The sequence below is a fragment of the Benincasa hispida genome, chromosome 3 (assembly GCF_009727055.1).
Source record: "Benincasa hispida cultivar B227 chromosome 3, ASM972705v1, whole genome shotgun sequence".
In the NCBI taxonomy this organism is placed as follows: domain Eukaryota; kingdom Viridiplantae; phylum Streptophyta; class Magnoliopsida; order Cucurbitales; family Cucurbitaceae; genus Benincasa; species Benincasa hispida.
This window is the reverse complement of record NC_052351.1, coordinates 40,970,052-40,989,197: the sequence shown is the minus strand read 5'-3', so window position 1 is coordinate 40,989,197 and position 19,146 is coordinate 40,970,052. Positions and strand designations below refer to the sequence as shown.

The window sequence follows — 19,146 nt, the reverse complement described above, 5'->3', positions numbered from 1 at the left end:
AAAATAAAAACATGAAAACTCAACAGACAAAAATGTTTTTAAATACAAATTTGAAATCGTTAGTTTATTGTGTTTAATAGTCGTTTTTTATAGTAATTTGACATCGAGTGATTGTCTGATGATGATTGGATCATCCGTATAAATCTACTTGTCACAAACATCCAAAGACCAACTACTTTTTAACCGTCACACCACAATCTAGTAAAAGGTATTATTTGCATCTACTTGGTATGACTAACTACTATTCTAACGAACAATATTTCTTTTTTTGTATGCATGAAAACGACTCATTATTGAGTATATTTATTTATTTTTGTGAACATGTAAATAGGCCAATGATGACAACACATTTTTTTTTTTATGCATCTTCAACTCATACATTCCACGACAGTTAAAGTATATATTGCAAGGTAGTTGATTAAATAAATAATAGTATTTTATCTACATTGAGTGTAATAGTTACATATAAAAGATTATAAAATATATTTTTATTTATTGAGTTCATATATCACACGGGTGTTAAAAATTTGTGAAAGTATATGTGTAGTTGAATAGTGGAACAAAAAGTTAAAAAGGAAAAAAAAAAAAAAAAAAAACAAAAACAAAGAAAATCGAAAATAATACTTGCATTAGATTATTGAAACAGAATCTTTTTACAATTATCGAATCCAATTTTCAAGAATTGGACAAATTTATGCAACAGTGTCACTGAACAAGATCAGATCCTATAAACCAAGATTGATATTTAACAGGTTTTATTATTTATCATTTTATTATTTTTTATTTTCTGCATATACAATTCTCCAAAAATGACATTAACAAGATAAGGCTCTACAAAGAAGGAAGAAGCCAGAGATTGAAGAGGGAAGAAATCAAAGAAAGAAACCATGACAAGAATGCCATTGCTGCAGAAAGCCGATATCTACTGCAAAGCTTTGCAGAACAATACGAAATCCCAGCTTCGAGTAAGATATCAGCGACACTGGCTGTCGAGCAAGCAGCACCCAAGGAGAGAAATGATAGAACCTATGACAGAGCAAATGTTAAATGTTTTTCTTTCATTTTCTACCACAAGGAGAAAGAACAAAGATGTTATATTTTGTCTCCTAGACAGATATTTCCCATACCCAATCTCCGGTGACGATGATCGACGTTACTCTTGTTTGAGGAGGTAAATGCCTAACAAAAACAGAATATCCATCTACTACTGCCAATGTTAGACTCCAAGGAACCATCAAACCCATGACTGTCACCAGATAGCTGAGGGAATCAACATGAGCAATGACAAAGATTTCTTGAGATTTTGGATCTTCATATATTTTTGCAGGTGTATGTATGATCAGGGAAAAACAACAGAAAATTAGCTCAAGTTTTCATCATATATTATGCTCTCCTGGATCAACATCTTTCAGAAGTCCTCCTAAGAAGAAAGTTTATCCAAATAACAGATGTTGTCACCATTAACACACCATTCTAATTCCAAACATATTAAACTTGATGTTGTTGCCCTTGTCTTCAAATGGCTGCAACTAGGTATAAGAATGCCAACAAAAACTTTACATTTAGAAGACGAGGAGGGAAAGAAGAAAATTGCTCCTTACAGTTGGGAAATGTAACCTCTTAATTACTTATAAACAAGAATACTAGACAATGCTAATCTATCTAAATTAGGAAACTTTGTGTTAAATCACCGATTGACCCAAAAACTTAAGTCAATAGATGAAGATAAATTTAACATTATATCACCTAACACTCCCCTCACTTGTGGACTTGAAATATATAGAAGACCCAACACAGGTGGAAATCAATATTAATTGAGGAGGAAATAACATTGTGGGGATTTGAACATAAAACCTCCTAGTCCATTTGCTTTGATACCATGTTAATTCATCGATTGATCCAAGACCTTAAACTAATGGGTGAAAATAAATTAATATTATATCATCTAACATTTTATTTGATAAGAGGAATGTGCTCCATTGCAGTTCTTGGATTACTCAAGTCTCACACTCATTTTAGCTAAATGAAAGTTCATCATGTTAACACATTTGTAACTAGACATACATCTAGAGCTTAGTTTCCACTACAAAGTTCATTACCAAATCTCACTCCCTAAGGAACATACTTGTTGTTGGACTTCCATTCTGCAAATTGTAACTGAGTTTGAAATGATTCCAGTAGTATGAAATTTCACCAAGGATCGGCTAATCTTTGTTTAAATACTTTTTACCCTGTTAAAGACAGCAATAGAAAAGAAAAGCTCCAAACAAGCTAAAATTTAAACTCTTCGGCTAATTTCACGAGACAACTATCTTCCTTGGATAACATCAGATATGAAGAAGCTCTTAGGTTATTCCTTAACTAGGTTGCCACTATGACTTCAGAAGTATCAAAATTCACAACTTGTTGGGAAAACACATGGTTGTCCACAATCCATTAATCAATCGCCATGACATAGATTTCCTAATAAGCAGTATTTGATACACTAATTTACAAAATGCATACATTGAAACTCAATTTAGGGCTATGAAGCTAACACAATCCAATCATGATCAGAAGACCAAAACAAAAATACCCCAATAAGAGAAATTAGGAACTTAAGAAACAGGACTAAAAAGAAATTCAGATTACCAGAAAGCCGTATAGCTATAGAACTCAATTTCGAGACACATGAAGAAGAGAGAAGCCGAGGCAAAGATCGATTGACCAAGACGGAGGGCCAAGCTTGCGCTTGTGCCCAATGCCCCCGGCAGCTCTTCCATTTTCCTTTGCAACTATTCTACGCCGCCGCAGCCACTCTCCTCGATCGTAAATTCATCGCTCAGAAATGGTGGGGACTCGAAAATCTTCGACTGAAATTGGGTCTCAAGAACTCGAAATCGAGGAAATGGAAGTGGGTTTTGCTGGGTTTGATGATTTGTATTGTTTGAAAGATCGAAGAGGGGATGTAATGGCGACGGCGCTGCTGCACCGCGATCTTGATCCAACCAGATTGGCCGGATTTTCTGATTTCTGTACAGTATTCAGAAGAAGAATTTGGACAAGGAATTTTTATTGTAAATTTGTAATTTTATAAATTGGATTTTCTTTAGGACATTATAATTGGAGATTAACCGTATGAATGTTGATATATTTGGCTCATTAAAGATGAGTTTGTTGAAACGTCTTTATTTATTTATTTATTTATTGAGGGAAGGATGGAAAAGGAAATAACAAATAAAAAAACCGTCAAATCAAATATGTGGAGTTTAAAAGTCTAGAATTTCTTTAGAATTTTAGACAAAAATTGAGATATTAAATAGTGAAGATTCTGATCACCATCGATATAGATCATCGTCACGTATTTCTAAATCTCGAATTTTATTTAAAATTTTAGAGAATTTCTTTTTCAAGCGTAGTTGTGAAACGTGTATGAAAATTCAAGGTCAATATTATAATTCTTAAAAGTATAAGAGTATTTCTGAAATAAATGATAAAGTTCAAGTATATTTATTATAATCTAATAAAATATAAACTATCTAAAAATTGCCCTAAGTACCATTAGAATAGAAATTCTTTAGAATTTTGGACGAAATTGAGATATTAAATTAGGTGGATTTAGATCATCGCCACACAATTTTAAGTCTTGATTTTGGTTCGGAATTCTAAAGAATTTATTTTTCAAAGGTAATTGTGAAATGTTTATGAAAATTCAAGGTCAATATTGCAAGTTTTAAAAGTATAAGAGTATTTGTGAAATAAATGATAAATTTTAAAGTGTATTTATTATAATTTAGCCTAATATATATTGTTAAACTAAAAAATCGGTTATGATCAAATTTTATAAAAGGTATATTTCAAATACATATATTTTTGGTAAAATGTGTAGATTAGATCTTTAAAACTCCATTAAATTATTTGATTGTTGAAGATTCCATTTCAATTTATTTTAATCTTTGACATTTAAATTTTCAGTAAAACCACAAAAATAAAGACAATTGGCGCTTGTGTGAGACACAATACCATGCTCACTAAAAGATCAAAACTTTATGGCATCGACCATACAATAAGGATTCGCAATATTCTCCACTTAAATACCAAGTTTCTCTTTTTTGTGGCTATAATTCAAAGATGTGTTTAGCTGGGCAAAGGAGTTTCCAAGTGCTTAACAAAAAATTAAGTGTAAAAAAATGTTTTTAAATAGTTAGAAACTCATCCCAAACAACCTGGTATTATATTGATATAATATTAAATATATCTTCATCTATCACAAGCGTCGGAATCATGAATTTTACATAGGGACACTATGTAATTAAAAATCTGTAACTTTTTTTTTTTATATGTTTACGAACTTGGTCTTAAATAATAATCATATTTAGAAATTTCAGTTCTTAGACCAGGATCTGTAGACAGTTCTCAGAAATTGATTTCTATATAAGATTTTTCAGAATTAGAGGTATGTTTTCTTTTTGAAGATGATGACTCTATGGTCTCTATATGTATTTTTTTAGAATATCTCTCCATATTGATATAGAATTAATTCTACAAAAGTATTGTTAGTAAAAGTATTATGATTTATTAGATAGATTTAAAAGTATGAAAATTAAAAATATCGAGAAAAATTTGAAAGTTAGTTGTGAATGGTATGATTACTGACAATGAGAAAGTTATCTTGTAGCTTTAACTTTGAAATTAATTAAAATAAAAATATATTAAGTAATAAAAATCTGAAAATTAGGTAAAAAAAAGTTAATATATATTTTCAATAGAATGTCGTTAAAACTTGAGTGCAAAAATTTAGGTTGAAAAAAATATCTATATTCAAAAGAAATTGTTGCTATTTTTTTCCTTTTTTTTCTTTTTTCTTTTTTTAAATTTTTGTTGAGGTGACGACTAGAAAATTTAAGTTAAGGGCTATTTTTGTAAAAAAACTAAATTCTTTTCTTTATTGTTGTTTTTTTTTTTAGAAAATGTAAATTTTTTTATCCTAAATTCCTTTTTTAGACTGACTATAGCAATAGGTAACAACAATATCAAAATTCGATTTTAAAACAAATTAAATTTGCATGAGCGTGTGTCCCAATTACCACTATACCAGCTTGTGGTTTTAGGAAGGATGTTGGTTTTCTATATATATCGTTAACTATTACCTAAATTTTAATTAAAAATGCAAAATACGACATGTGTCCCTCATACTCCTATATGTCTTTATCGGGGACTATCGATCTAAATTTTTGGGTCAACTGGTAGTCGATGATCTAACAGTCTATACACCTTATAGTTTAAACAACGTTTGAGTACTTTTTATTTCAGTTAATGTGGTTTTTCGTTAGATAAGATATCAATTACTATTTCAAATATTGTCCATCTCCATCTCGTGCCGATTTTGAATTAAAAAAACCTTAAGAATGAGGCTCGATACGAGGGATAGTTGTCGAGCATGCGATTTGGCAGACCTAATCTTGAATTTCAAAGTTATGAATGAGGTTATGCAAACTTATGTTTAAGAAGAGTGAAAGGCACAAGATTTTATATGCAAACTTGGATAAAAATAGAACCCCTGCTAGCGTTTCTCTCCATAAGAAAGTTTAGCAACTCTCTCTTTTAACTTACAAGGAACAATATTACAATCATAAAAGAAGAAAGAAAAAAGGGGCCTAAGAGTCGAGCTGAGCATACCAAACACCCTGGATCTTCACATCCTTTGGAGCTTTTGCTCCCAAATCAGTATCGGAGGGCTGAATACTCTCAAACACACCAATAACTTCACCAGTTTCAGGCTTGCTCTTAGTGACACTCAAAGTAATTTTACCCGTTGAAGATGAAGCATTCTTGTTGTTTTCTTTAGCAAGTTCTTCTTCATCACCTCTCCCTCCAGCAGGCAATGCAACAGCATTATCATATCCAGTTGAACCTCCTCTTCCCTTTGGGTCCAAGAAAGATGAGCCACGGTATGATGGCACCAAGAAATCCCCTCCAAAGCTCTCTGGTTTACCAGAAGCCACCAATTGTTTGATGGTGAAGAGGAACGGGACGCGCTCGCCTCCAGGCAACTGGACAGTGACAGCAGCATAGTCAATTCCATCTTTCTCCTCAAACTTGATTGAACCATCAGCACCCACTTCAAAGGGTCCTTCAATCTCGTCCAATGTGTAAGTTAGACGAGTCATGAGCTTGGTGTTTTGGAATTCTGGTGGGGAGTTCTTGTTCACTCCCTCAGCCTTGACAGTGAAAGAAGTTGGCTCAAGACAGAACTTCTTGGCTTCATATTTGCCTGGCTTGAAGGCAAATGAATCAACTCCTCCATCAATGGTGGGGCATTGGTTAGCTGTTCCAGTTCCCTTAACTTCAAGGTATGTCTTGCTCTGAATTTCATCAAAGGTGAGTCTCTTTGGTACTCCTTCAGCACCTGCTCCCTGGAAATACAGGAAAAGCATCAAACAATTAAGATGCTCACCAAGTTGTAGGATTACATTTGCATATATCAAGTGTATTCAGTTAGGACACTCTTATAGAATACATTTTTGGGTGTTTGGCTTACGATTCAACTTCAATAGTATTTATTATTGAAGTTTGCTCATTTATTGAGGAAGTTCATCTTCCTCTATTTTATACATTTATTGAGGAACTTCATCTTATAACTTTGTACTCCAAACACAAACTTCATAACTCAAATCGGTATCACAAATATGAAATAACGGTCGGTGTTCTCTTATATCTCTCATATCAAGTGTTCTCAGTGAGGACTCAGAGCATCCTTGAAATTTTAGAATTGTTCTTTATACTTTAAAATTTAAAATTTTATACCTAACTGATCCCATATTTAATTCATTTAAAACTTACCAAACACACTATATTATCTGTGGATCCCATGTTTAACCCTTGCATGATATAATCAAAATGTTCTATAAGCATTACTGCATTAATGTAAAGGTGAATCACAAGTTAATTAAGAACAACACAGATACTTAATTTAACTCACAGAGAATCAAATGGCTTATTCCACATGGATCAAGTACTTTCATCCTTTCTTTGGTAAGAAATTGTCACTTAGTTAACAAATAACTAGAATTAGTGTCCTCAAGAACTCAATCAATATCAGCAACTAAATTCAGCAGCCAAATTAACGTATTCAGCACCAAAGCAATCCAAAAATTCACAGCTAAACACAGATTTAAAGCATCGAGATTCATCATAACAAACAAATTGTGGAAGAAAACCTCCATAAGCAAAGAAAGGGCATACCGAAACGACAAGAGCGGAAGTGGCAAGAGCGAAGCCGGCGATCTTAGCGGCATCAGCGAACTTCCGAGAAACGTCTTTGAGATCGGAGTGAAGAGAACAGGTGATTCTAGCTCCGGCAGATTCAACACCAAAAGCTTTAGAAACGCTTTGAGAAGATCTGAGTTGCGAGGTGGTGCTCCTTGGTGAGACGGCCAACTTGGAGGGCTGCATGAGCGTAGCCGCGGTCGCGTGTACTGAGGCCGCCATTGTTGTGGAGAGTGTTCTTCTCTCTGAGTTGTGTTGGGAGAGTCGAAATGAAATCAGCTCCGGGGACTGATACTGAAACTATAACGGCCAGTAGGGACAGTTTTGGAAATGAGAGGACAAATAATTATGTGGTTTTGCTTAGAGTAAGATAATGAATTGGATAAGAAAAATCTCATTGGGTGATTGCATGTTGAATCATTGGTTCTGCTTTCTCCACGTGGCATACACCTCATTCGCTACTTGGATATACTTGCTTCCTTTTTATTATTTATTATTTTTTTTAAAGAAAGAAAAAAGACAAGGAAATATTTGATCTAAATTGGTGGATTCTATCAATTTTTATTTTAATCTTTTAATTTTGTCAAATTGCTTTCTAATGTTGCAATCTTAGCATTAAATTCTAAAAATTATGACATTTTTATCATCTACTATTTTATGAATTTTAAAATATTCACCACGTCTTTTTAACTTTCAATTTTACAACTGTTATTTTTGTTTTTGTTTTTTTTAATCGCAATTCCATTAATCATAAAATTTAAATTTAACCCTCAACGAATTTTCCACTTTGTACAAACTCTTATGTCCGAGTTACCGATCATTTGAACTCTTTAGATAACTTTTTTTTTTTGATACAACCAACACCAATCAAGGTCAACAAAGATTAGAACTGTGCCTTAGAAAACTAAGGAATCACCCAATTAACCAAATGGTCTACCACCGAATTCTTTAGGTAATTTATATATAAAATTACCTAAAAACCACATAATTAAAATTTCTACGCGCATCTTTTCTCAAGTTGTGCAAAGTTACTAAAGTTGGAAGTAAATAATGATTAGACTTTTGTAAATAATAGATTCAGTTGTATTTCTGTTAATTCTTTGATATTTCTTGTAATACCAAATTAGTTGGTTATAACCTTCTTTTCATTAGCAAACCCTTATATAAAGGGGTTTCTGCACTTGTATTTATTTTAAATGGAGTTTCTCATTTGTATTGAATAAAAAGAGTTTCTCCCTTTATTCAATGTGCGTTATGGTATTAGAGCAATTTTATGCAAAATTGTGTTGATTTTTTTTTTTACGGGTTTTCAATCTAGATTGTTTTCAATCAAATCAATCTTCATCATGATTACATTGGAAAATGTCATCTCCTCATGAGCTTCAACAATTCTTGAATTGAATCCATACATATTACCTCATTCGATTGCTTCGACGACCAACCTTGTTTTTCAACTCTGGCTGGATCGTGTAACTACTAATCTTAGAGTAAAGTGATGTGTTTAGCCCTTTCTGGTAAGAACAAGTTTGGTTTTATCACTGAAACTATCAAGAAATCAACAATGGAAGGTAATCTTCTCTCTGCTTGGAAGTGTAACAATGATGTAATTACTTCTTGGATCATTAATTCCATCTTAAAAGAAATTGTCACTAGCCTGGTTTATACTAGAAATGTTAAAGAAATTTGGGTGAATTAAATGAACGATATTGACAATCCAACAATCCTCATGTCTATCAATTGAGAAAAGATTTTGTTACAACAACGTAGGGTAATTTTTCTGTCGAAGCTTATTATGCTAAGATTACCACATTGGCAAGAACTCGTTGAGTATTGATCTCTAGGTGAATGTTCCTATAGAGGATCGAAGAAATCACTTGATTTCTTTAATAGTGAGTTTGTGATGATCTTTCTCATTGGATTGAATGAGTCTTTTACTCAAATTCTCTTAATTGATCAATTACCAACAATTAACAAAGTGTTTTCTCTCATAATACAAGAAGAAAGGCAGCGACCAATAGGTAAATAGAAGCAGTTACTCTAATGGCTAATGCTGACAATAAACGTTCTATTGATGACCGATCCAAGAAGAAAGATTGACAACGTCCAATTTGCTCCAGTTGTGGCTATAAAGGCCATGCAGTGGATAAGTGTTGATCACAGTAAGGCTTGCAAAGAAAGCTCCTTATTATGCTCTAGGGTTTCGAAAAGCTAGATATGTAGACTCTAATACTTTGGAAGAGGGAATGAAAGGTAGAGGAATGTTCTTGAGAGAATAGAGAGATTATAAGGGTGGAGGCTAGGTTTCTTTTCACAAAATGAAAATCCTTACCCTAAATGAGTTATAATGATGGATTTATAGGGAGAGGATAACCCATTCTCCAACTTTTTCCTACTTTCCATCATTTTTAATTGATTAATTAAGTTAATTAATTAAGTAACAAATAAATTAAATAACTATCTATTAAATCATATTTAATATATAGTTAGTTAATTAACATAAATATCACATATTTACACTAGTCTCCATTCTCCATCATTAATTAATAATTAATTAATCAATTAATATATGAATTAAATAATAAATCATATTTAATATAGGGTGAATTTAATTAACATATAAATATCACATATTTATATGCATACATCTCTCTTATATTATAATTCTATATAAATCTAATTTATATGAATTTAATATTTGAATCTCATACAAATATATCTCTCTTATCTAGTTTGGATTATAGATCGTATCTATAATTAACCATATTCTATAATGTATTAGAATATACTATATATTAATCATATTAATATAGAATTTCTTTAAGTAATTTGAATAATTCAAATCGTTCATCATTATTATCCTTAGCGAGCTAACAAGGAGACCTTATGGACCCGAAAATTAGAAGCTCCAATGATTGGGGTTGATGCCCTAAAGTCTCGTGTCCTATAGTTTGTAAACAATTTGTACGAACGCTTGTGATGTATAATATATGATATTTACTTCACATCTTGATTATGCTCAGTTAATTGTTTTACTTGCTTTACCACAAACCAATAAATCTAAAATCCCCGGTTATCTGGATGTAACTTAAGCATGTATGTGGTGACATATAAGTGGATCATGTCTTAAGTGATAACCAAAATGGTTTGTAGTATATGAATATAGGAGGGAAACCTTATCCTGGTAACGCTATGGATGTGGTCCGCTTTATGGAATGGTCACGAGTGTTGTGACTTGTCACAGATGGTCTGATTCTGATCATTTATGTAGGGGACATGCGAGCAGGGGCGTCCTATACAAAGAGTTTGTATAAGACCTGACCACGAAGTGTTAACGTCTCGTTATATAACACCGTTCATGACAAAGACTTCACTTCATTAGGATGACCATAGGTAACACGACCTCAATGCTGAGTGAGTTGGGAACTCCTGCCATTGAGGGCGATTCTTTGATTTGTATGGGTGTGAGTGGCCAGACCGCCGACTCAAACCTACCACTTTGGGGATTCGTCTGATTTGGGAGCTGAGAACTCAGCTACACAAGATGGAATTCACTCCTTCCCCGAAGCATGGGTAAGTAGATAGACTCCCTTAAGGGCTGATTCCAGGGCTTGAACGATGTGGCGCCACATACCTTCTCTTGGCACGAGAGGTGTTCACACATAGTTGGACTATGTTGTATTGTTCATTAGAGGGATCAGTGGTACTTAAGAAGTGAGATGTAACTACAGGGACAAAACGGTAAATTGGTCCAACTGTACTTACGAGCATTTGTGAAGGGTCATCGTACTCATGATTGGTTATATCTGATAGATACAGAAATATATCTGTGGTAAGAAGAGTTTAGCTATTGGTTTTTAGTGGAATGCTTGACAGTTAACAGATGGTGGATCTCGTGGCTAAAGAGTTTAGTCAACTATTCACGTACCGTTAGAGCTTCGAGCCATAAGTCCATAAGGTCCCCTTGGTAGATTTGATAAAGTTGAGAATCAATTTTTGGGTCAGTTTGAAATGTTCAAATTGACAAGAGGGAGTTCAATTATATATGATATAATTGAATTGGTTAATTATATATGATATAATTGATAAATATATGAGATACATTATTTTGGAGGAAATTGGATATAAATATGATTTATATATTTATATCAAGTAGAGGAAAAAAAATACTATAATAGATATGTGATATCAAACTATAGGTTAAGAATATAATATGATTATATTCATTATTTAATTAATTAGGCGGTTATGACATAATTGGTCGAGAATTTCTCCGGAATCGTGCGAAAGTGGGAAGATCGAATTTGGTGCTTGTAATTGAAGAATAAAATGAAAATTGGTTTCATTTTTGTAAGACACACAAGAAAATCGCTCATGGTGTGAAAAGCTACGATCGCTTAGCATTGAGAGCCTATACGATAGCGCCCATCGTTTTAAACAATCGCACACCCGCGCACTAAACGATCGCTTACTCTTACTAAACGATCACTTAGCGCACCGAGAAAATCTAAACGATAGTTTACCATTTGCTAGGTGATCGCTTAGCAAAACCTACACGATCGTATACCTTTTTTCTAAACGACAAACACCCAACTATACGATAGTCTTCTACAATCTTCCACTAGCTTGTTCGTTCAACACGATCATCTTTTCTTCCTCCCTCTACTAATTCCATCAAAGTCCACTCTTTGGATTCTCACTCTGAGAATACCAAGGGCTTCGAGTGGTGGTGTCGTCCCCGGCTGCTGTTGGTTCATACGCTGCCATTCGTATAGACGACCGTGGTGCTGTTAGTCAACTGTTTGCTGGGCGATAAGAAGCATAGAGGAGTTCGCTTCCACTAGACTGAGTTTGAGTGAAGATTGTCTTACACTGGCACATTTACTCAGTATTTTATTTTTTTTAATTGTTAAAGCATGTTTATAATCAGTGTTACAATGCATATCCGTTTGTTAGAATAAATGTGTGGTAATTCTGTCACAATGAAATCGGAAAGATCCGCATCCGCTCATTGATTTTCTTGTATTAGAGTTCCTTCAATTGTATTTTGTTTCGTCTTCTGCCATAAACCAAGTCCACACAGAGCAATCTCCCATTTGCCCTAGTCCAGCTGCGGGCAATCCTGTAGACCCATGCTCTGAAGGTGACCCTCAAACATTATAGCCGTGAGAGCCTTTATAAACGGGTCAGCAACATTGTACTCCAAAGTGATCTTCATGAAAATTACGTCCCCTCGATGCATTATCTCGTGGATCAGGTGATACTTTCGCTCTATGTGTTTGCAGCGCTGTGACTTCTAGGCTCCTTGGAGTTCGCCACTGCCTCACTATTATCATAATAAAGGGTAATGGGCCTAGACATATCTGGAAAACCTTCCAGTTCTGTCAAGAACTTCCTGAGCCATATGAACTCCTTAGCAGCTTCGCAAGTCGCTACGTACTCCACCTCCATAGTGGAGTCGGTGATGCACCCCTGCTTAGTACTTCGACATGCTACAGCTCCCCCCGTTAAAAGTAAAGACTGACCCTGAAGTGGACTTGCGAGAGTCTATATCAGTCTGAAATTCAGAATCCGTGTATCCAGTAAGGATCAAATCCCTAGATCTATACACGAGCATGTAGTCTCTCATTCTCTGAAGATACTTGAGGTTGTTCTTCACTGCGGTCCAGTAACCCTGACTTGGGTTAGACTGACACCTATTGACTATGCCCACAGTGTAGCAGATGTCTAGTCGAGTATACAACATCGCGTACATCAAGTTACTAACGGTAGACTCATATGGGACATATCTCATCTCCTCAACCTCTTGAGGCTTCTTAGGACACATGTCCTTAGAAAAAGTGACTCCATGCCTGAATGGCAGTAGGCCCCTCTCGGAGTCCTGCATCGAGTACTTAAGCAACATGTTGTCAATGTACGATGCCTGAGACAGTGCTAGGATTTTGTTCTTACAATCCTGAAAGATCTGTATACCCAGAACAAACTATTCCTTTCCCAAATCTTTCATCTGGAATTGGGTCGCTAGCCAGTTCTTAACTGCAGTCAGTAGACCTACATCATTCTCAATGAGTAGTATATCATCTACATACAACACTAAGAATACTACTGAAGTGTTAACGATCTTCTTGTAGACACAAGGTTCATCAACGTTCTGGTCAAAGTCACACGACTTGATTGCAATATCAAACCATATGTTCCGAGATTTAGACGCTTGTTTTAGCCCATAAATGGACCGATTCAATTTACAAACTCTTTGCTCTTGACCTTGGGCTATGAATCCGTTTGGTTACACCATGTAAATGGTCTCCTCAAGATGGCCATTCAGAAAGGTTGTTTTGATGTCCATTTGCCAGATCTCATAATTATAATAAGCTGCAATGGACAAGAGGATGTGGATCGACTTTAACATGGCAACAGGCGAGAAAGTCTCCACATAGTCGACTCCCTCTATCTGGCTATAACTCTTTGCCACAAGTCGAGCCTTGAAGGTTTGCACCTTCTCATTAGCACCCCATTTGTGCTTGTAGATCCATTTACAACCTATAGGTCTTACTCCATCAGGCTAATCTACAAGATCTCATACTGAGTTGAAGTATATTGGCTCCATCTCGAGATCCATGGCCTTGACCCATTTATCCCAGTCTACATCCTCCATTTCTTTCTGATAAGACAATGGATCCTCAACGTCGCCATCTGCTACCATAGCAAGGATTTCTGTGAAACCCAGATACCGATCGGGCGGGTCCACAACCCTCCCACTGCGTCGAGGTTCCCTCAACTCTTGAGGTGGAACTGACCTATTAGTTGAACTACCATCAACAACTCTGCTGATGATGCAGGCTCTTCAACAACTCTTATTGAAGTTTCAGTAGTTTCATTGGAAAGTTCACGCATCATGACTTTACTTCGTGGACTGTGCTTCCTAATATGATCCTCTTCCAGGAAAGTAGCGTTCGTGGAAACAAATACCCTATATCATAAAATAACCCTCTCGTGTATCTTTGGGGTAACCTACAAAGAGGCATAACCTCGATCCTGGTTCCAACTTCTTGGGATTTGCCTCAAGCACATATGCAGGGCAACCTTAAATGCGGAAATGACGTAAACTAGCTTGATGCCCATTCCACAACTCTAGAGGTGTTCTTGCAACACTCTTGAAAGGAAGATAAATGAGTATGTATACCGCAGTCTCCACTTTGAAACCCTAAAATGAGTTCGGTAAGGAATCGTAACTCATCATCGAACAAACCATGCCCAACAAGGTTCTATTTCTCCTCTCCGTTACATTATTTTGCTGAGGTGTACCCGATGCTGAGAGTTGGAAAACGATTCCATGTTCTATCAAATAGTCCTCGAATCTCGAGTTCAAAAACTCTCCACTTTGATCCGATCGAAGTGTTTTAACCCATCTATCCAATGCGTTTTCAACTTCAGCCTTGAACTCTTTAAACTTTTCAAAGGATTCAGACTTCCATTGCATAAGATAAACATACTCATACCTAGAGTAATCATCAGTAAAACTGATAAAATACTCATAGCTACATTGGTCTCGAACATTCATAGAACCACAAAGGTCAAAATGTACTAACTCAAGAGGCACTTTGGCTCAATAACCTTTTCCAGTAAAATGTCTTTTAGTCATTTTACCCTCAAGGCAAGATTCGCACATCGAAAGAGAATTTTTTTCTAACTCACTTAAAAGTCCATTCTTCACCAATCTCTCAATCTTATTGAGATTGATGTGCCCTAGTCGAAGGTGCCAAAGTTGGAAATTTTCTTTTGGAGAAATGCGTTGACGTTTAGATTGAGTTATGATAGTTTTAAACAATTTTGTGTTTTGGAGGTAACTTATGGCTAACGATCTTAGCACATACAAGTTACTTTCCAGATACTCTGTACAAATATTAACACCATCTTTATGAATAAACGCTTTATCCACATTAAACAAAATAGTGTATTTACATTGCAAGAAGCAATTTATAGAAATAAGGTTCCTCTTAAGTTCAGGAACAATATATACATCATTTAAAACAAGAAACCTATTCTGTAAAGTTAACTGGATCCCTCCCACTACCATAGCTGAGACAACATGCCCAGTGCCTACTCGCATCGTCATCTCACCAGCCTCCAGTTGTCGCTAGGATCTAATCCCCTGAAAAGAAGAACAAATATGGTTAGTGGCGCCCGAATCAATTATCCAAGCAGAATCATCATTCTCCACTAAACAAGTTTCAAGTACAAGTAAATTATATTTACCTTTATCTGCCTTCACCTTAGCCTTGGCAGCCTTCCTTTCCTTCAGCCAGCGATGGCAGTTCCTTTTCCAGTGTCCATCCTGGTTGCAGTGGAAACATTTTCCCTTTTCAACCGGTGGCGGACGCCTTTTTGGGGCGACAGGTGGCGGGTTAGCAGACACTTTCCCTTTCCCCTTACCACCATTCTTCTTCTTCCCCTCTGCAGAGTTAGAAGTAGAAGGTGCAAACTTCGTTCCTGATGCCGAACCTCTATGGAACGTCCTTGAAGATGAAGCAATATTTGCCTCAGCCTTCTTCCTTTCCTTACTTTTTAGCAAAGATTGGTAGGTTTGCAACTCGTTGAGGAGTGTTGTAAGGGTGTATTTCACTTTGTTAAGAATCACATTACTAACAAAATGCAGGAAGCTCTCCGGTAAAGAATGCAGGATTATGCTAACTTGGATGCCCTTATCGATGGTAGACCCATTCAACTCTACTACATTGAAATGGACCATCATGTTAAGCACATGTTCACAAACAGAGGTGCCTTCTTCCATTTTGGAGTTGAATATATACTTAAGAGCCTCGTGCTTGTGCTATTCAGATGGTTGTCCAAACATCCCCTGCAGAGACTCCATGATCTCACGTGTTGAGACCATGGGCTCATGCTTCTTGGCCAAGATGTCATTAAGACTTGCTAAGATATAGGCTCAGGCCTTCTCATTTGCCTGTGTCCATCGCTCATATGTCTCATGAACATTTCGAGCGTCATTAGGAGCTGGAATAAGAGGACATGCCTTCGTAAGAGCAAACATGAGATCCTCGATGATTAAAATTTTCATGATCATGTGTTTTCATGTTGAAAAATTATCGTCAGTTAATTTCTCAGCGCCAAACAAAGCAATTGTGGATGTGGCCATTTTCAAAGCTTGTTGCTGAAAAACGAACAAAACTTTTATTAGATTTTGCTAAACCACATTTTAACCAATTAATTTTGCAAAACAGTTTCCAAGTACCTTAAGTGTTAGACTTCTATTTTGCAATGATGTCCAGCGAGGCAGGTCAAATGTCACCAGTGGGGTGATCAGATGCCCATTCATTTTGATGAGACCATCTCAACCATTAGGCAGAACCAACTCTTGGAACTGAACCTAACAACCACCATTTATTTGGTCTAGAACTGTTAATCTTTAACAATTTTGCGTAAGTGTGACCCTGTGTAAGTGTGAACCTAACAACCACCATTTATTTTTCAGCTCGCCTGCAATTACACGTAAGCTTTTTGCATGAAAAAATCAACAATAAATCTTTCAACCTGTGGTACAAAAAGGAGAGCCACCCGGGTTTTTCCCGTAAAACAACGGTCTAACGTATAGCAAAGCTAGTAGCTCACAAACACCGCAATCTTCATGCTTAAAGAGCTTGTTGAAGCAATACATTGAGAAAAACAAATCAGTGCTTCAGAATCAAGCTACATCCATTAGAAATCTCGAAATTCAAATGGGACAAATTGTGGGTGAGCTGAAAAATAGACTGCAAGGAGCGTTACTGAGCTCAACTAAGCTCCCTCGCAATGCTGNTTCAAATGGGACAAATTGTGGGTGAGCTGAAAAATAGACTGCAAGGAGCGTTACTGAGCTCAACTAAGCTCCCTCGCAATGCTGGGGGTAACGAGAAGGAACAATACTTAGTAGTCTCCTTGCTAAGCGACAACATGACTGCGGAAGTAGGGGAGAAGCCCATTGTGACCAACTTGAATGCGGTGACAACCGAGGACCCGTTGACCTATAGTTTAGAAAAGCTTGAGAAAACAGACCCTGAAGTTGCGTCCACCTTTAAGCCTTTAGATCTTGAGACAGAAGAAGTTCAACCACTAGTAACTCCGCAAAGATTGAAAGAGGAACAAAATGATGAAGAAAAGATCACAATAGTGGCCACAACATAAAATGTTATGATCCCACCGAAAATGGGCGACTCAGGAATCTTTACGATACCATGCTCCATCAAAGGGATCTACAGTGGCCAAGCACTATGCGATATTGGGGTAAGTATAAACATAATTTCGCTATCAATTTTCAAACAATTGAATGCTGGCACACTCACGCCCACAAAGGAAACTCTCCTGCTCACAAATAGATCTCAATACACCCTGAAGGAGGGTTGAAAAATACCGTAATCTTAATCGATAAATTCATCCTACCGGTAGATTTTCTCATTTTGGATTATAAAGCGGACGAAGATGTGCCCATCATATTGGGACGACCATTCCTTTCAACTAGTCGCGCTCAAATTGATGTGCATAAAGAGGAAGTTGTAATGAGCATTCATGGGAAAAAAACTCCGGATTAAGGCAGTAAGGTCCTAGAGGACAAAGAAAAGAGAGAAAAGCCACCATGAACGTGAACAAACCAGTCTGGAATAAGTGGTCCCTGAGTATTATATGATTCAACCTCATCAGGGACGCAACTCTTTTGAGCATCCTTTTTCTTGCATCATTACTTTATGAACTTTTATCTTACTCGTTATTATCTATTATCGCAATTACTTTGTTATACTGACTATCTATCTACACTGTTCTTATTCTCTATAATATATTATTGTTTTGTTAAAATAATTTGACCCTCTCTCTCTTTGTTTACAACGATTAAGGCACAGGATTGCGGAGATGTTACATGAAGCAGCAAATTATCTCACTCCGTCACCGCAATCCAAAGAAGAGAGATCGCAACAAAGATGGATACGTCAATACACAATGCAGGCGATAACGCAAATTTGGGGGTGTATTCTTCTTTATTTTTATTTCAAATTTTGCGCTATCGCATCGCATGTTAGTTTTTAAAAGTTTTATCAACGCATCCTCTTTGATTACCGCAATCATTTGACATAGATAAATTTAGTAATTCCCGCATGCTGTTTTCTTGCCAAGTATGATTTCAATAATGAAAAACATGCTTCTATTTCTTTCGTATATACTAAAGTCATCTTAACTTTAAGATAGTCACCTCATAAAATATTTCTAGAAGTTAGGGGTTTGCTAGCTTTCTTTCAAACTCTCTTTATGAAGCTTTCTACAAACATTGCATTGCTTATCTCAATCTTCTGGCAATGAGGACATTGCCGTATTTTAAATTTGGGGGTGAGATATTTATTTTTAACCTTACTATCTCTAAAGAAAAAATAAAAAAAGGAAAAAATTTAAGAATAACAACTCCACTGTTAACGCAATGGGAAACCCATGTTGATAAGAGTTAAGTTGTGAAAGGCACTTACCTGTAGTTGGATGTCCGCATGACACACGTGGGGGCAAACCAAAACGAAAGTCACCAGGATCAACGCATAAATAAATGACCGAAACTCTGCTGCCAAGTAGGTATGAGTTTAGTCTGAGAAAGAGTGTATTCTCGTAGTTGGATGTCCGCATGACACACGTGGGGGCAAGCCAAAACGAAGGCAAGACACTTGGATCAACGCAAGGTCAGAAAAAAATAACAATGTCAAGAAATATGCAAAGATAAAATCATGTGACACCCTGGTGGAAAATTTTCTTTTTGAAATAATTCATGCGATGTTCCGGAAATTAGTAAAGTTCTTTTGAAGGTTAGCTTGCAGTCTCTAGATCTTAGAAATATTTTAAAAAGAGACTTGAATAAGACTTAAGGAAATTTTG

The 19,146-nt window shown here is 35.9% G+C and overlaps 2 protein-coding genes across 2 annotated transcripts; both read right to left on the bottom strand.

Moving 5' to 3' along the window:
• Positions 1-634: 634 nt before the first annotated feature.
• Positions 635-3,124, bottom strand: LOC120074679 (CASP-like protein ARALYDRAFT_485429). Its single transcript, XM_039027890.1, has 3 exons — positions 2,632-3,124; positions 1,128-1,260; positions 635-1,026 (listed from the first exon to the last, which is right to left on the bottom strand). The coding sequence occupies exons 1-3, from the start codon at positions 2,760-2,762 to the stop codon at positions 832-834; spliced, it is 459 nt and encodes a 152-aa protein (XP_038883818.1). The 5' UTR covers positions 2,763-3,124; the 3' UTR covers positions 635-831.
• Positions 3,125-5,481: 2,357 nt separating this feature from the next.
• On the bottom strand, positions 5,482-7,551 carry LOC120073389 (oxygen-evolving enhancer protein 1, chloroplastic). The gene is made up of 2 exons (XM_039026226.1): positions 7,225-7,551; positions 5,482-6,395 (listed from the first exon to the last, which is right to left on the bottom strand). Exons 1-2 carry the CDS (start codon positions 7,468-7,470, stop codon positions 5,637-5,639), a joined length of 1,005 nt encoding a protein of 334 aa, XP_038882154.1. The 5' UTR covers positions 7,471-7,551; the 3' UTR covers positions 5,482-5,636.
• Positions 7,552-19,146: the final 11,595 nt, after the last annotated feature.

Excerpts from the sequence above, each read along its gene's own strand:
- LOC120074679 (XM_039027890.1), bottom strand. The coding sequence starts at position 2,762 with ATGGAAGAGCTGCCGGGGGCATTGGGCACAAGCGCAAGCTTGGCCCTC. Across the intron at positions 1,261-2,631 it reads TATAGCTATACGGCTTTCTG|CTATCTGGTGACAGTCATGG; the intron begins GTAATCTGAATT and ends TGATTCCCTCAG. Across the intron at positions 1,027-1,127 it reads TCATCGTCACCGGAGATTGG|GTTCTATCATTTCTCTCCTT; the intron begins GTATGGGAAATA and ends GCTCTGTCATAG.
- LOC120073389 (XM_039026226.1), bottom strand. The coding sequence starts at position 7,470 with ATGGCGGCCTCAGTACACGCGACCGCGGCTACGCTCATGCAGCCCTCC. Across the intron at positions 6,396-7,224 it reads CTTCCGCTCTTGTCGTTTCG|GGAGCAGGTGCTGAAGGAGT; the intron begins GTATGCCCTTTC and ends CTGTATTTCCAG.